The sequence below is a fragment of the Hypanus sabinus genome, chromosome 2 (assembly GCF_030144855.1).
Source record: "Hypanus sabinus isolate sHypSab1 chromosome 2, sHypSab1.hap1, whole genome shotgun sequence".
NCBI lineage: Eukaryota > Metazoa > Chordata > Chondrichthyes > Myliobatiformes > Dasyatidae > Hypanus > Hypanus sabinus.
In genome coordinates, this window is record NC_082707.1 from 174440544 (window position 1) to 174459190 (window position 18647).

The 18647-nt window shown below is 38.7% G+C and overlaps 1 protein-coding gene across 1 annotated transcript in view; it reads left to right on the top strand.

Annotated features, from left to right (window-relative positions):
- ttc8 (tetratricopeptide repeat domain 8) overlaps positions 1–18647 on the top strand; it is a 41282-nt gene that overhangs the window by 10213 nt on the left and 12422 nt on the right. Inside the window, exons 4-9 of the mRNA XM_059959768.1 lie at positions 8427–8547; positions 9912–9975; positions 10716–10875; positions 10988–11077; positions 12605–12649; positions 17609–17694. Coding sequence (XP_059815751.1) covers positions 8427–8547; positions 9912–9975; positions 10716–10875; positions 10988–11077; positions 12605–12649; positions 17609–17694 — 566 coding nt within the window. The remainder of the gene's footprint in view (positions 1–8426; positions 8548–9911; positions 9976–10715; positions 10876–10987; positions 11078–12604; positions 12650–17608; positions 17695–18647) is intronic.

Genomic DNA, 18647 nt, shown 5'->3' on the forward strand with positions numbered 1-18647 from the left:
GATTGTGGATCTCATAGTTCATCATGGTTGAGGAAGACTGAATGATTTTGTGGGATCACACTCATCTACAACTGTTTTATTAGGTAACGAACCGGGTCAGGTCACAGATGTGTCAGTGGGTGAGCATCTGGGGGACAGTGATCACCGCTCCCTGGCCTTTAGCATTATCATGGAAAAGGATAGAATCAGAGAGGACAGGAAAATTTTTAATTGGGGAAGGGCAAATTATGAGCCTATGAGGCTAGAACTTGCGGGTGTGAATTGGGATGATGTTTTTGCAGGGAAATGTACTATGGACATGTGGACAATGTTTAAGGATCTCTTGCAGGATGTTAGGGATAAATTTGTCCCGATGAGGAAGATAAAGAACGGTAGGGTGAAGGAGCCATGGGTGACAAGTGAAGTGGAAAATCTACTCAGGTGGAAGAAGGCAGCATACATGAGGTTTAGGAAGCAAGGATCAGATGGGTCTATTGAGGAATATAGGGTAGCAAAAAAGGAGCTTAAGAAGGGGCTGAGAAGAGCAAGAAGGGGGCATGAGAAGGCCTCGGCAAGTAGGGTAAAGGAAAACCCCAAGGCATTCTTCAATTATGTGAAGAACAAAAGGATGACAGGAGTGAAGATAGGACCGATTAGAGATAAAAATGGGAAAATATGCCTGGAGGCTGTGGAAGTGAGCGGGGTCCTCAATGAATACTTCTCTTCGGTATTCACCAATGAGAGGGAACTTGATGACGGTGAGGACAATATGAGTGAGGTTGATGTTCTGGAACATGTTGATACTAAGGGAGAGGAGGTGTTGGAGTTGTTAAAATACATTAGGACGGATAAGTCCCCCGGGGCCTGACAGAATATTCCCCAGGCTGCTCCACGAGGCGAGGGAAGAGATTGCTGAACCTCTGGCTAGGATCTTTATGTCCTTGTTGTCCACGGGAATGGTACCGGAGGATTGGAGGGAGGCGAATGTTATCCCCTTGTTCAAAAAAGTAGTAGGGATAGTCTGGGTAATTATAGACCAGTGAGCCTTATGTCTGTGGTGGGAAAGCTGTTGGAAAAGATTCTTAGAGATAGGATCTGTGGGCATTTAGAGAATTATGGTCTGATCAGGGACAGTCAGCATGGCTTTGTGAAGGGCAGATCGTGCCTAACAAGCCTGATAGTTCTTTGAGGAGGTGACCAGGCATATAGATGAGGGTAGTGCAGTGGATGTGATCTGCATGGATTTTAGTAAGGTATTTGACAAGGTTCCACACGGTAGGCTTATTCAGAAAGTCAGAAGGCATGGGATCCAGGGAAGTTTGGCCAGGTGGATTCAGAATTAGCTTGCCTGCAGAAGGCAGAGGGTTGTGGTGGAGGGAGTACATTCAGATTGGAGGGTTGTGATTAGTGGTGTCCCACAAGGATCAGTTCTGGGACCTCTACTTTTCGTGATTTTTATTAACGACCTGGATGTGGGGTTAGAAGGGTGTGTTGGCAAGTTTGCAGACGACAGAAAGGTTGATGGTGTTGTAGATAGTGTAGAGGATTGTCGAAGATTGCAGAGAGACATTGATAGGATGCAGAAGTGGGCTGAGAAGTGGCAGATGGAGTTCAACCCAGAGAAGTGTGAGGTGGTGCACTTTGGAAGGACAAACTCCAAGGTAGAGTACAAAGTAAATGGCAGGATACTTGGTAGTGTGGCGGAGCAGAGGGATCTGGGGGTACATGTTCACAGATTCCTGAAAGTTGCCTCACAGGTAGATAGGGTAGTTAAGAAAGCTTATGGGGTGTTAGCTTTCAAAAGTAGAGGGTTAGAGTTTAAGAGATGCGATGTAATGATGCAGCTCTATAAAACTTCTAGTTAAGCCGCACTTGGAGTACTGTGTCCAGTTCTGGTCACCTCACTATAGGAAGGATGTGGAAGCATTGGAAAGGGTACAGAGGAGATTTACCAGGATGCTGCCTGGTTTAGAGAGTATGGATTATGATCAGAGATTAAAGGAGAGAAGGAGGATGAGAAGAGACATGATAGAGGTGTACAAGATATTAAGAGGAATAGACAGAGTGGACAGCCAGCGCCTCTTCCCCAGGGCACCACTGCTCAGTACAAGAGGACATCGCTTTAAGTTAAGGGGAGCGAAGTTCAAGGGGGATATTAGAGGAAGGTTTTTCACTCAGAGAGTGGTTGGTGCATGGAATGCACTGCCTGAGTCAGTGGTGGAGGCAGATACACTAGTGAAGTTTAAGAGACTACTAGACAGGTATATGAAGGAATTTAAGGTGGGGGGGTTATATGGGAGGCAGGGTTTGAGGGTCGGCACAATATTGTGGGCCGAAGGGCCTGTAATGTGCTGTACTATTCTATGTTCTATGTTTTTCTGAAGTCTGTGAGAGCTGTGGCACATTCGTACAGATTCTCTGAGTCCTTGAACAAAGCCCACTCCACTGACTCAAAGCAATCCCATAGCTTCTCCTCTGCCTACTGCAACCACCCCTTTGTTGTCCTTACCTCTGGAGTCTTGAGTTTTTAGCTTCTGCCTGTATGCAGGTAGGAGGAGGACAGCCAAATGATCAGATTATCTGAAATGCAGTCTAGGAATTGAATGGTGGGCATTCGTAATTGTAGTATTGCAGTTCTTGAGTGGTTCAAGTTGTGTTACAAGTGACATGTTGATGATAACTGGGCAGAGGTTTCTTCAAACAATCCTGATTGAAGTCCTCAGCATTGATTTAAAAGGCATTGGGGTAGGTTGTTTTTGTTTGCTGATCACCATACTCAATACATTGTTTAACATTGGCCTTTATCGGTAAGTAAACTGGTCTGGGTTATGGAAGAGAACTCTCCTGGTGAGTAGAATGGTTGGCATTTAATCTTTAGATGTTCCATGTCAGGGGAACAAAAGTGCAACAAACTGCTGTGTCTGAGCATCGCAAAGAGTTTATAAAGAAACGCAGACCCCAGCTTTTGCCTTCTCCGATTCAGCAGTCTGCTCTGGATGCTCAATAGTCTGTCCTCAGGGTGTCTGAAGATAGCCATGTCTCTATGAAATCATATGAACTGATGCCATTTGCTGTCAAGCATTCCTCTAAGTATCTTCAAGTTGATATATATCATTTTTGTGATTTGCAATAATTCTGAAACGCTTTGTCAAGCATACCTGGTCCATCCGCCATAAGTGGAACTTCCTGGTGGCCAAACATGTTAATTCCAATTGCAACATGTCGCCCCATGGCCTCCTCTTGTGACAAGATGAGGCCTCTCTCAGGGTGGTGGAGCAACACCTTATATTCTATCTGAGTAGGCTCCAACCTGATGGCATGAATATTGATTTCTCCATCTAGTTAAAAAAATTTCCACCCCCTTCCTCTATTCCGCACTCTGACCTTGTACCTCTTCTCACCTGCCTATCACTTTCCCCTGGGTGGGTCGTCTCGTCCTTCCCCTTCTCCTATGGTCCACTCTGCTCTCCTATCAGATTCCTCCTTCTCTAGACCTTGACTTTTCCCACCCAACTGGTTTCACCTATCATATTCCAACTATCCTTACCCTCCGCCCACTTTTTATTCTGGCATCTTTCTCCTTCTCAGTCCTGAAGAAGAATCTTGGTATACACATTTGCAACTCCTTGCTCAAAACTAGAATGTACTCCAGCAGTTGGTTGGTGATAACGTGAGACTTTGGCCACGTAGTCCTATGTACCTTAGAGAGATTTTTACATTTATCAATGTCACCCTTAGGTCCTTTTGCTTATGTATTCAGCTTTATTGTGTTATACAAGTGTAGTTTTGGCAAATACATTGACAACCTTAAGGTAGCATTCTGCGCCCTTGTCATCATTGTAGGCCTCCGTTAGTCTCGATAGACCATGGATTTGCACCTTGGAAAGTTTCCAGGGCACAACCCTGGCAAGGTTTTTTTTATGGAAGACCAGCAGTTGCCCAAGCTGCAAGTCTCCCCTCTCTATGCCACCAATGTTGTCCAAGGGAAGGGCATTAGTGTCATTATTATGCTATTTAGAACAATGGCAAGTATATTCATATTGCCTCCCCATCTATTTACTTCAACAAATGATTGTTGCAATATGAACAAATAACAAGCATAAAATTGTCAGTTGGTCTTTTGAGCCTCTTCACATGATCATAATTCAATATGGAATAATACAGTACAGGACAGGCCCTATGGCTCATGATGTTGTGCCTAAGTAATTCAACCAATGACTTCTCATTAATCTAATCCCTCTTACCTGTACATTGACCATATCCTTCCCTTTTCTGCATGTTCATGTGCCTATCAAAGGTTTCTTAAATATTTCTATCTGCCTCTAATACCAGAACTCTTGGCAGTACATTCCAGGTCCCTACTTCTCTATGCTTTAAAAACATCACATCTTCTTTGTACTTTTACCCCCCCCCCCCTTACAGATATATGTCCTCTATTATCAGACATTCCTGTCCAAGGAAAAAGATACTGGAAGTTTATCTATGTCCCCATAAACTATATCAAATCTCCTGTTGATCTTTGCTGCTCTAGAGAAATAGGCCCAGCATGTCCAATCTCTGCTCATAGCATGTGCCCAGCAAACCACACAAATCCTGCTTAACCACTTCTGCCACCCTCTCCAAAGTTTTCATATCCTTCCTATAATGAGGTAACCAGAATTGAACACAGTACTCTAAATGTGGTGCAATCATTAAACTTTATCTGCCACTTATCTGCCAATATTTGCAGCTGATATATCTGTTGCTGTATCCTTTGGCAATCGTCCATACAATTCACAATGCCACAATCTTGTGTTATCTACAGGTTTACTCACCAACTCTGCAAATCTCTATCCAGAATAAAAAAACACTCACCATTACCCTCTTCTATGGGTGAGATTCCATGAATGTCTTTTAACAATCATAACCTGCTACCAGGCACAATAACTTGTGGGCAAGGCAAAGAATACTAATTAGTGGTTTGCAATATCCTATGAGGAAAAGATATTGAATTTTCATCTCGTATGATAATTAATTGTGCTATATTATAACAGTTCTACTTAATATTTAAAGTGATATTTGTTGAATTTCTTTTTCATGCTTGCCAAGGAAAATGAAATTAAAACCATTCTAACTGAGGTAAAGATAAATCTCACAAAACTAGATTCCCCGACATCCTTTCCCACATTTTTCCTTTGTCCTGTAGCTATGAAATCCTTGCAAAATAAAAATCTTTTGTTTTGGAAATAATAAGTGTTTCTGAAAGTCAGTTAAGTATACATTTGATGAATAATAGTGGATAAGCTCAAGCAATGCTCATTGAGGAAGGCTTTCTTTGAAGTAAAAGATTTTTGGTTTTGTTTTGAAAATGTTTTGCACTGCAACCAACTTATTTCCTGGCCATTTCTGCCCCTGCTTTGCACCATTCTTTAATGTGTTTGACTTCTAGTCAAGAATGGCACCAGTGAACAACAATTCTTTGGGTGACATCTTCAGGATAGCGAATCTCTTCAATTCTTCCACCTTCTCTATGTGTTCTGCTTGTTTTTTTTTACTGGATTGTGTTAATGCCATGGGCCTGTGACATGCAGTTTGAAATTCGATCGAATGATCTAGAACTCTGCTGTGGCTGGAGAGCTGCCTCATGGAGGAGGCCAGAGACGGGGACCTGAAAAGTATTGAGGACACAAGCTGACTTGTGGAAAAGACCAGGGACAGGACATGGGGTCATGAATGACTACATCTCGAAGTGGCGAGGAAGACTGAAGCATTAAGGTGAATGTGGAGGAGGTCGGCAGTCGATCTGAACAAAGACCACAGGCTCAGTGGCTAGGTTGGCAGCGTTTGCATTCGGACCTGGCATGGCAGTCGCTTTTCATGGAAGGCCTGAGTTGGTGCGGCCACACTCCTTGAAAGCTGACGGAAAGATGTTTTTGATATTCTGAAATTTGTGTGATTAGTGATTTCCTTATGTTTTTGGTGCTTTTCTTTCTTGTTGCTGATTGGCGGTGGGTGATATATTCATTTTTATGCGAGGAATAAGTTGGGGGTTTGGGGTCTGATTATCCTGTTGGTGTTTTTCTATGTTGGTGAATCTGTTCTTGTTTGTGAGACGGGAGATGGGGGTTTTGTTGCTGTTCTTTTCAGCGAGGAGGGGGCTGGGAACTTGATGCTATCATCGCTTTTTTTTGTGAGGGAGCGGGCAGGGATTTGATGTTATCGTCGCTTAGGGAGGGGGTTGGGGCTTTTGGGTTTTGTGGGTCTGGGCGATTCCTTAGTTTTTTTGTGCGAAGGAGGTGGTATTGGGGTTTATGAATTTTGTTTCCATTTTTTTTTTCTGTTGGGGGAGGTGATGGTTTTCTTTTCAACAATTCCCATGGTCTTTCTGTGTTTCATGGCTATCTGGAGAAGATGAATATCAGAGTTGTATTGTAAATGCATACTTTGCCAATAAAATAAACCTTTGAACCTTTGTTCCTTAACCAAAATTTACTTCAGTCAGCTGTTGTATTGATGCCATGGGAAATAAGTATTGAAGATTTAGTAAGTATTGCTAGTTTTTTTAGTAAATACATTGAGAAGAAGGCTTTTAAATGGTCCAGCGGAGGAAGGACTTATTGCAGTCTTCTATGCAACATCAAGAAATGCCACACCTGTACTTTCACCTCTTCCCTTCCCTCCATCCAGGGTCCCAAGCAGTTATTTCAAATGAGACACCTATTGAAAAAGATTTGTTTCAATTTACTATGGTATACACAATGTTCACCAAGTGATCTTTTCTGCATTTCAGAAATAACACATAGATTGGATATTGAGTTTGGAAGGCTACAACATGCCCAAACTGTAAATAAAGTGCTTTAGCTTAATTACTTTGGGTCTCATTTAAACACTGAGGGAGCTATAGAGAGATAGATTAGAGTAGGCTTGTAAATTAAAACAGCATTCAACTCTCTAACAACCCTCATCTTGTAGTTTTTATTTCAATTTTCTCCCAATCTTTCTTTCTCTAAGTACCTTTGTTGACCAGATATTCTCTAACCTTCATGCGAACCCTGACTTGCTGTATTCTGGTTTCTATTTTGTTCACCAATACATTTAACTCCATATTTTTCCAAATTTTCTTCCCTCTCTCAAGATGTTCATTCAAGCAGCTTGTGTATTTGCCTTGAAACCTCTTTACAGCCTCCTTTCTAGTTAATCCCATTGATTTTTTTTATCAAGAGCAAAATTGGAAAATATAATGACCTGCTCCTCAGCCAAATTGTTGATGCAGATTGTGAATAGCTGGGCCCTAAGCATCAACTCCTCCAGTTCTCCTCTAATTACAGTCTGCCAACCTGAATAAGATTTGTTCATTGCTGGTTTGTTTTCTCTCCAATAATCAATTTGTAATTAATTTCAGAACAAAATCCATAATTCTGTGTGTTTCAAACTATATTGGGTCCATAAAAGCCTTCTCAAGATTCAAGTATACCACTTCCATTGCTTTTCACTTTTCTATACTACTGGCTCATCCTCAAAGAACTTGTATACAGCAGTCAAAATTCTTCAGTAACACCTGCTTTTATTATCAACATAATATTTATGAAATCAGACACTAAAAAGAAATGTTAAATGTTGGAACCCCAAAGCCCTCCCTAGCTCCCTTCTCCCACACATAAGCAGCAGTAAAGCAACGCCCCCCTCCCCCACCAGCAAAAAAGCTTTGTTTCTGGACTACAGCAATCAGAGCCTCATTGTTTCTGTTATGTAGAAGCATTAAGCAGAAAGTTTGCCTATTCTCTCAATAATCGGGTGTGCTGTGAGAAAAATAGTGAGCCTGCTGTGTATACTGATATCGGAGGAAATCTGGCAGCAGTTTTTGAATATATGTGAAAAGATCGAAATTCATTTTTCCTTCACAGACTGTGGATTATTGTTATCTTTGAATCAGTGAATGACTAGAACTACTATATTTGCCCATTATTCTTGCTGTAAAACACTGAAGGTGTTCCGATTTACTGAATAAAACATAACTGAAATTTTATTTGCATACTAAGCCATAATTCTAACATTTATAGCAGTGAATTTTTTTGTGGAATCTCATTCCCTTAAAAATCTTTTAAGATATGGCTTTGAAAATCTTCTGGATGATTCTTTACAAGACTTCTGATGATCTTAATCAACGTACTTAACATACTGGCTATAAAATGTTCTAAAAATGAGAAGTATGTTTACTTTCTGGTCTGCCATCTATCTGATTGGTTATTTGGACAATTTAGTTACATTCCAGTGGTTGCATGCCACTGGTCCTTGCAGAAGGGACGTGATTGGTTCTACATCAGAGGTAAGCCATTCTTTTGCTGCTGATTAGAAAGTCCATGGTCCCTTATCTGCTCCTCTATTCTATACAAGCTTTGTTTCTCTAGTTCCAATTTGATGTCAAGTTGTAATCATAATCTTGAAATGGATATTTATTTATTCTGTAGGCGGCATGGAGCTTGAAAACACGAGCCTTAACAGAGATGGTGTATGTGGATGAGGTAGACGTAGATCAAGAAGGAATAGCTGAAGTAATGCTGGATGATAGTGCTATTGCACAAATTGCCCGTAAGTACTTCAGTAACCAGCTTAGCTGATAACTTTTTAAAAAGTTCAATCGGATAGATCTTAGGACTGAAACTTACAGATGGCAATATGTAGAATATCTGGCAAGCAATGAATCAGACTTAAACACATTTAGAAGAAAAACAACAGATTAGCAAAATATGTAATCAATTTTAATGAAGTATAAGATGATTCTTTTGAGATGAAATGAAAGGAGTGGGAGAGTACACACAATGGGGGAATTGAAAAGAAAGGAAATGGAGGAACAGAACCCATCTGTATATTTCTTTGATTGATGGATACTGATTGTCATACAGAAATGTAATGCTGTGGTCAATTTTGAATTACTATTGTATTGTAAAAACAACTTAAAACACCAAAGTACTGATTCCTAAGTCTAATTAGAGGTAAGCTAACACTATTTTGCAGGAAGATAGTGCTGAAGTAATTTTTTTTTAAACATGTAAATAAATTATTTTTTTGTTTCAATGTTATTGTGAGGACCTATCAATTTAAAATTATTACTGAAAATGAGAAAAACAATGAGAAAATGCATTGGATAAAATTGCTGGACATTAAGTAATTTACCAAGGGTAGTGTTTGATGTAGACCAATACAACTCGGCTTATGAAAATGCTGCAAGTTTTTCACAGTACATGTGCCTCACCCTACTGGAGCACATGACAGTAAACTCAATGACAATTTAATAGAGAAGCTAGAAGAATAAATAAGGAAAACTATTACCTGTGTGGACCTTGTTGACAATCCCTCAACAGGGATTTATATGGGAAAAAATGTAAATATTTAAAACAAGAAGCCGTGGAGTAAGTATGATGAAAAAATTGATGTTGAATTGATCTGCAAAATTGTGAAGCAGCTATAGGTGGGAAATGGCTTGTTCAGCATTATATGTCTTTAAAAAAACATTTGCAATCTATTGCTTGACCATTTTACCTGGAGGGCATCATACACAGATGTTCCAACTTAGGTAGTCAAGTTTCTCAAATAGGATATGATACCTCTTTCTTTTACAAGTTAAAAATATTCATTGTTCATACTTTACTGCCTTTTTAACATATTTGCTTTGGGTTAATGTATTTGTAATCAGTAATGTACTAAAATGAGAACCTCAGCAAGCCAGACACCATCTCTGAAGGGAAATGAAGAGTTGATATTTTGGGCTGAGACCCTTCGTCAAGACTTCAAGCATCTGCAGAATCTATTGAGTCTATGTACAAAAATCACCTTTTTTAATTTTGTCACTATGTATAAAAATGCAATTTGCCTACAGCAACTGATGAAATAGTATTGGGATTTTTGAACTGATTTTTACAGATATCTCTGAAGAATATTTGTTTTATTTTTAGGACCTGGAACCTCTTTAAAACTCCCTGGAGTCAATCAAGGAGGAGGTCCTAGCCTGGCTGTCAGGTATTGTGGTTGAACTATGGATTCCCTTGATAACTTGGTTACATGTGGTGATAACAAATTGCACAAAGCAGGAAATGTCCTGTTTTGATTTTGTTTGTGCAATGCACTGGCTAAACTCAGCTAGAGTGAAATTTCAGATAGCTTCTAAAATCCTTTAGTTTACAAAAGTGGAAAACTTACCTGGACCTTTGCATCCTGCTAGAAGGAAGGAAAGAATAATTTACAGGACCATTAACAACATATACTTTTACCAAAGAGCTATTGTTTTAAAAAGAACTTGAAGTGCAGTTACTGCAGTAGTATAAGAAAATAATATTTGAATATAATTATGCATGGTCCTTGTTTAGTTTGGTCAGCTTGGTGTCTGGTTTATACAAGGGCCTATCAAGATATCTCAGAATTCAAAGCTATCCAAACTATAAAATTTCTTTTTCCCCAAAAATAGAATACATAATCTGTTGCCATTATAATGTGCTGTTTTACCCAGGTCCAAGACATTATTTTTTATCATCTGGCAATAACATAGTACTGACTAGACACCTTAAGTGCCAAAGCCTTTTTAAAAAAAAGTCTTTAAAAAATACTTTAAGTGAGGAGTGTACTTGCACAGCCAACCACTTATGCTACAGAGCATTAGACTGCAGGATTCTGCAAAAGTGAATTATAAGAATCTCGCCTCCCCCCATGGAATTTGTTTTTTCCCCTGTATTTCTAATCAGACTGTTTATCTCTTCTCACAGACCCATGTCTCAATCTGGAAGACCCATTACTGGGTTTGTAAGACCAGGCACCCAGTCTGGCAGACCTGGCACTATGGAGCAAGCTATCAAGACTCCAAGAACTGCCTACACAGCCCAACCAGTGACAAGTGCTTCTGGTAGATATGTTAGGCTAGGAACGGTAATTTTTTTTTTCTAGAGCAATATTTTCTTTCAAGTCTAAGGTATTTTCATTTTTATTTATAAATTATTTTAGAACCACAACTAAAAATATTTTTTCCATCTTTCTATAGGCTTCCATGCTTACTAACCCTGATGGACCCTTTATTAATTTATCCAGACTGAATCTAGCTAAGTATGCTGGAAAGCCAAATTTAGCTAAGGTTTGTACCAGACTTTAAATGCATAGGCCCAAAGATTTTTGCTGACTTTGAGACTTGTGTATTAAAATTTTTCATTTCTTTTAAATCGACTTTCAGGAATTGCAATGGATATTCACATTAAGCTTATACTCTTAATCCTATTTTCTGCTTTATTGACAAAACTATGCCAGGTTACTTATTACATTTTTAATAAGTTTTGTTTTAAGGAATTACATTCTGTTGTCATTTCTATTTGCAAAACTTGTGTAATTTCTAACATCATTTGGATTTCTGACTGCACCCATGACAGAAACTCTGAGCCATAACCTTCATTGTATTTGTTGTAAGCTTATTTTTAAGAAGTCTCATTAGAGTAATTGCTTAATGAATATTTTATTAATGGTACTTTTGAAGTTGAGATTTAAAACCTGTATTTTGATATTGTTTTAAATATTATTTCTACTTCAGCAGTTGCTTGGGCAGAGCTAGGACTTTGATCCAGCACCAATAAATGTTGAGGTTTTAGAAGATGCCAGACGTACTTAGAAACATAGAAAACCTACAGGACAATACAGGCCCTTCGGCCCACAAAGTTGTGCTGAACATGTCCCTACCTTAGAAATTACTAGGCTTAACCATACCCTCTGTGTTTCTAAGCTTCATGTACCTATCCAAAAGTCTCTTAAAAGACCTTGTCATATCCGCCTCTACCACTGTTGCCGGCAGCCCATTCCATGCACTCACCACGCTCTGAGTTTAAATCTTACCCCTGACATCTCCTCTGTACCTACTCCCCAGAACCTTAAACCTGTGTCCTCTTGTGGCAACCATTTCAGCCCTGGGAAAAAGCCTCTGACTATCCACATGATCAAAACCTCTCATCATCTTATCCACCTCTATCAGGTCACCTTTCATCCTCCATCGCTCCAAGAAGAAAAGACCGAGTACTTACCACAGACAGGTTCTTAGGTGCAAGTCAAACACTTTAACTAGGTTATGTAAGTCTAAATTGCCTTAGGGTCATCTGTGGAATATGTCAACAAACAATAAAGGATCAAATTTGGTCCAGCAAATTTTTTTTTGTAAACATTTCTTTATGAGCCATAGGGAAGTCTTTTTGGCTTCTTTAACCATGATTGCATCTGGGCCATATCTTAGTTGATTACTTTGATGCAATTCTAGAATGCAGCTTACAAGCTTCTTTTCTGGAAGTGATTAATCCAGATCTAGATCCCAAAAAGACATTCCTTTAATTGCCTCGTGACTTGAGCAAACTGAGCACACAATTTAATATTACTCTGAAAATACAAACAAAACATTACATTTACCAATGCAGTAGTCCGCAAATGAAAACTGGTAGTAGAATTGGCTTTTGGGAAAAACAGTGGCAGCAAAATCTCCCCCTTGGATTTTTCCTCCAATTATTCAAAACAAACATTTTTTATTACAAAAGGGGATTGTCGGGTGTGTAAATTTTTTTAAATTAGAGTGATCAATCCTGAGTTTGGGAAGATTAGCTAAGGTGGATTTGTTTGTATTTTTTTTCAGGCACTTTTTGAATATATTTTTCATCATGAAAATGATGTCAAAACTGTAAGTCATCAATAAATCCTCAATATTGTTTTTACCATGGGCATGCTTGTTTATACAGTATATATACTGTGCAAAAATCTTAGGCACCCCAAATTTTTATATGGTTTCAGATAGTATAGCCTCCACAGAACCCTGATCTCAACATTATCAAGTCTCTCTGGGATTACCCAGAGAGACAGAAGCAAGCAAGACAGCCAAGTTCTGCAGGTGAACTGTGGCAAGATCTCCAAGATGCTTGGAACAACCTACCAGCTGATTTTCTTATAAAACTGCACAACAGTGTACTTAAGAGAATTGATACAGTTTTAAAGGCAAAGGGTAGTCAAACCAAATATTGATTTGATTTATTGTTTACTACGCTTTATAGTAATTTTTTGATATCATTTCATTATATTTGTAAGCATTTTTGCTTTACAGAATTTTTTTACATGTGCCTAAGACTTTTGCGCAAAACTGTATGTGTGTGTAAATATACTACATGTGTATTTAATATGTACAATATTATGAAAAACAGATTGTGTATTCATGTATATTTTGACCCTATGGCTGTTGTCATGTTTCCCTGTGTGTTACATACTGAACGTAATGTGAGAGGGCATTCTGGTTAGATGACTTACAAACAAAATAAACAACTGCATGATCTTAAGAACTGCAGAATCTTAAAGAGATTAGAAAAGCTAAAAGAAGATACAAGGTTGGTTTGGCAAATAAGGTAAAAGTAAATCCAAAAGGTTTCTTCAGTTATATTAAAAGCAAGAGGATAGTGAGGGATAAAATTGGTCCTTTAGAGAATCAGGGTGGTCAGCTATGTGTGGAGCCGAGGGAGATGGGAGAGATTTTGAACGATTTCTTCTCTTCGGTATTCACTAAGGACAAGGATATTGAATTGTGTAAGGTGTGGGAAACAAGTAAGGAAGTTATGGAACCTATGACAATTAAAGAGGTGGAAGTACTGGTGCTTTTAAGAAATTTAAAAGTGGATAAATCTTCGGGTCCTGACAGGATATTCCCCAGGATCTTGAGGGAAGTTTGTGTAGAGATAGCAGGAGCTCTGACGGAGATCTTTCAGATGTCATTAGAAACGGGGATTGTGCCGGAGGATTGGCGTATTGCTCATCTGGTTCCATTGTTTAAAAAGAGTTCTAGAAGTAAGCCTAGCAATTATAGACTTGTCAGTTTGACATCAGTGGTGGGTAAATTAATGGAAAGTATTCTTAGAGATAGTATTTATAATTATCTGGATAGACAGGATCTGATTAGGAGTAGCCAGCATGGATTTGTGCGTGGAAGGTCATGTTTGACAAACCTTATTGAATTTTTTGAAGAAGTTACGAGGAATGATGACGAGGGTAAGGCAGTGGATGTAGTCTATATGGACTTCAGCAAGGCCTTTGACAAAGTTCCACATGAAAGGTTAGTTAAGAAGGTTCAGTCGTTAGGTATTAATGCTGGAGTAATAAAATGGATTCAACAGTGGCTAGATGGGAGATGCCAGAGAGTAGTGGTGGATAATTGTTTATCGGGATGGAGGCCGGTGACTAGCGGGGTACCTCAGGGATCTGTTTTGGGCCCAATGTTGTTTGTAATATACATAAATGATCTGGATGATGGGGTGGTAAATTGGATTAGTAAGTATGCCGATGATACTAAGGTAGGAGGTGTTGTGGATAATGAGGTGGGTTTTCAAAGCTTGCAGGGAGATTTATGCCGGTTAGAAGAATGGGCTGAACGTTGGCAGATGGAGTTTAATGCTGAGAAGTGTGAGGTTCTACATTTTGGCAGGAATAATCCAAATAGAACATACAGGGTAAATGGTAGGACATTGAGGAATGCAGTGGAACAGAGAGATCGAGGAATAACAGTGCATAGTTCCCTGAAGGTGGAGTCTCATGTAGATAGGGTGGTGAAGAAGGCTTTTGGGACGTTGGTCTTTATAAATCAGAGCATTGAGTACAGAAGTTGGGATGTAATGTTAAAATTGTACAAGGCATTGGTAAGGCCAAATTTGGAATATTATGTACAGTTCTGGTCACCGAATTATAAGAAAGATATCAATAAATTAGAGAGAGTGCAGAGACGATTTACTAGGATGTTACCTGGGTTTCAGCACTTAAGTTACAGAGAAAGGTTGAACATGTTAGGTCTCTATTCATTGGAGCGTAGAAGGTTGAGGGGGGATTTGATCGAGGTATTTAAAATTTTGAGAGGGATAGATAGAGTTGACGTGAACAGGCTGTTTCCATTGAGAGTAGGGGAGATTCAAATGAGAGGACATGATTTGAAAGTTAGGGGGCAAAAGTTTAAGGGAAACACGAGGGGGTATTTCTTTACTCAGAGAGTGATAGCTGTGTGGAATGAGCTTCCTGTAGAAATAGTAGAGGCCAGTTCAGTTGTGTCATTTAAGGTAAAATTGGATAGGTATATGGACAGGAAAGGAGTGGAGGGTTATGGGCTGAGTGCGGGTAGGTGGGACAAGGTGAGATTAAGAGTTCGGCATGGACTAGGAGGGCCGAGATGGCCTGTTTCTGTGCTGTGATTGTTATATGGTTATATGATTTTTCCTCACCTCTCCAACTCTTGTGTGCTATTCACGGCCACCTGGCTTCCCAGTACCACAACCATTACAAATACATTTTCTACTTTGCCTTTTAACATTGGCCTTGAATCATAAGCCACAGAATAGAGGGGCATCCTTTTAGACTGGAGATGAGGAGAAATTTCTTCAGCTAGAGAGTAGTGAATCTGTGGAATTCTTTGCCACAGGCAGCTGTGGAGGCCAAGTCTTAATGCATATTTAAGGTAGAGGTTGATCGATTCTTGATTGTTTAAGGCATGAAGGGATGCGGGGAGAAGGCTGGGACTGAGAGGAAAACTGGATCAGCTGTGATGAAATGGCAGAGCAGATTTGATTGGCCAAATGGTCTAATTCTTCTCCTATATCTTATAAGAACACATTTCAGAAATACCCGCATGGAGCAAATGTACTTACTGGTGCTAATTTGAAAAATCTACCCATAATAATTTACCTGCATCAAAATATAGAGTTAATGTCAGACAAAGCTGTTCAAAGAACTTCCTTTATAAAATGAAATTTTTTTACAAAATCAAAAAAGGATCTTATTGTTATGTATGTGATTGGTTTACAAGCATTACATGAAAACAGCAATAGTAATGCAATTTATATGGTTTGGTGTCTTTGGACTTGGGATAACAAACACTAACAATTTGTAATTGTTCAACATATTAAAAGTTCCAGGTAGGTAACAGTATTTATTGACCTTGCCTGTCAACCTTGGGCATCAATTGATTAAAACTAGATTTTGGTATTTTATAGAGGGGGGGATTATAAAAATTCCTTGGTATGATTTTAATAAAAACAGGATTTTGTTTGTAATAAAAATAAAACCCCTATTTTACTGGGGGGTAGAATTGCACCATTTGGGGGGGGATTTCTACATGAAAATGCCAATATTCATAAATGCTAGCATATTTGAGATTCATTAGGCAACTGACCAATATCTACAATAGAACTCTCCAAGTGCTTATATATCATACTCTTACTAGAACTCACACGAGTACATTTCATGTGCCATTGCTCTATCAGTTCTATCAGCTAATCCGCATTACTACCAATCTCATTGCTAACTTGCTAATTGTGTCATAAAATCAATATCATTAGTGTATAGCATACAACAATGGTTACAGCATTGATTGTCATGGAACACTATGGTTTACAGCTTCTAGTCGCAGAAACGACCCTCCAACTCCTGGGCCAGTCTCTTGTGTAGAAATGGATCCAAGGCCTTACAGGACCAAGTAGATTACAACTGCACTGCTCAAATTGGTACCTCATCAAAAATATCATTCAAATTGGTCAGACAGGATCACTCTCTAACAGTGCCAGCTTGCTATTTTGATTAATCCCTGCTTTTCCAAGTAGAGATTAATTCTACTCTTCAGAGTTCTTTCTAGCAAATTCTCTACCACTGATGCCAGTGTCATTGACCTGTAATTACATGGCTTATCTCTGCGGCCTTTCAATAAAGGTACTAAACTGTAATTGGAAACCAGGCATTTGTATACTTAAAATCCTTAGTCTATACTTAGAATGGGAACTGCAGTATTAAATTGCCTATTTTATACTCATACCATTATCCATTTGTATAAAAAGCTAAGCACAAATATTGTTAGGTACAACATTTATAAAATCAATAGTTAATTAATAATTTGACAAAATATGTGACTTCAAAAATGATCTTTCTAGAGTCCATAAAGCATACAGCATGGATACAGGTTCTTCAGCCAAACAAGTGCATGCTGACCACAGTTCCCACCCAGCAAGTCCCATTTCCTGTATTCAGCCCATACCCCTCTAAGCCCCTTTCCTTTATGTACCTATTCAAGAGTATCTTAAGTGTACAATAACTTTTAAAATTCAGTCACTTTTTTTGGCATTCCATTTACTCACCACTCTCTTTGTGAAAATCTTGCTTGCTAGGCCCTTTTTAAATCTTTCCCTTCTCACCCTAAACCTGTTCCCCTAGTTTTGGACTCCACTGCTGAGTGAAGAAGACTTTTTTAATTCTCCTATGTTCTAAGGAATAACTACCTAACCTTTCCAACCTGTCTCCATAACTCAGACGTTTAGTTTTGGTAATGTCTTTGTAAATAATTTCTGCAGTCTTACCAGTTAAAACACATCTCTAACGACTTGTACAACTGCAATATAGAGTCCCAGCTGCTATATTCAGTGTCCTGATTGACGAACACCAGTGTGCTAAATGCTTTTTTCACCACCATGTGAAACCACTTTGGTTCAATTACTCTCTGCCATTTTACCCTAGACTACTTTGTAACTTCCTTTGTCAAATGCCGCTTGAAATTACCTATTTTAAGAAAGAATATCACAAAAGTCAGCACAGTTTTCAATAAAAATTGTATCTTTTTTATTTCTGACAGGCTTTAGATTTGGCAGCACTTGCAACTGAGCAGTCTCAGTTTAAGGATTGGTGGTGGAAGGTCCAAATTGGCAAATGTTATTACAGGTAAGGAGCTAGATTTGCATTGGTTTTATTAAAGATTTTTGTTATTGACAGAATAGATCACAGATTTATTGTGACATTTCATTGTTACATTCAATACTTTCAGATTAATAATGCAGAAAATACTAGCCCAGTAGTACAAACTATGAACGCACATCACTATTGCAATGCAAAACACAGAGCAACCTTTGACATTGCCCAGTTATGGTTAGAGATTCTTGTTATGGTCAGTCACTTGTGGGCATTGAGAAACCAAATCAATTTGCCACTAAAAGTAAAAAATTGGGTTCTATAATTAATCGAGAAGTTGTTGGCAGTGCTGCTATGATTCTTGTTGGATGTATTTTTGTTGTCTTTGTGGATGGAATAATTTGAAAATTACTGATTAGAATGAACGTCAGTTATATATGAATTATTTTCTCCGACGAGAACTGCGATAATATTAACCTTTGTACTATCTGTTTTTTTTAAACAGTACAGTATTTCATTAATGCCTCCGAGCAAACTCTGGCTTTCAAAGACGGTGCAGTTTGGGGAATTTTGTTTGCTTAGAAGGATAGAACTTGCTGCTGTTACTGAGCCACTTGCCTATGGGAGGAAAATGTGGCTATGTGTTTAATGCTTTCCTTGTTACCAGCTTGTTGGTTCATAATGTCCCGATCATAAATGGAATAATCTTGCACAGTGGAGACAGATGGGCTAGAACAATCTCTGCCCATAGTTACTCAAAAACTTTTAAAAAATAAACGGATTCAAAAATATTTATTTTAAACAAAAATATTTAAACAAAACAATTAATACATTTAAAGAAAAAACTAGGTAATTTAAAAGTGAAATTTAAGTGATATCTTAGCTGTTCATTGCAGCTATTTCTCATGCCCAACTTGATTCAGGTTAATCAGTCAATCTAATACAACACTCTCAAAATGCTGGAGGAACTCAACAGGTCAGGCAGC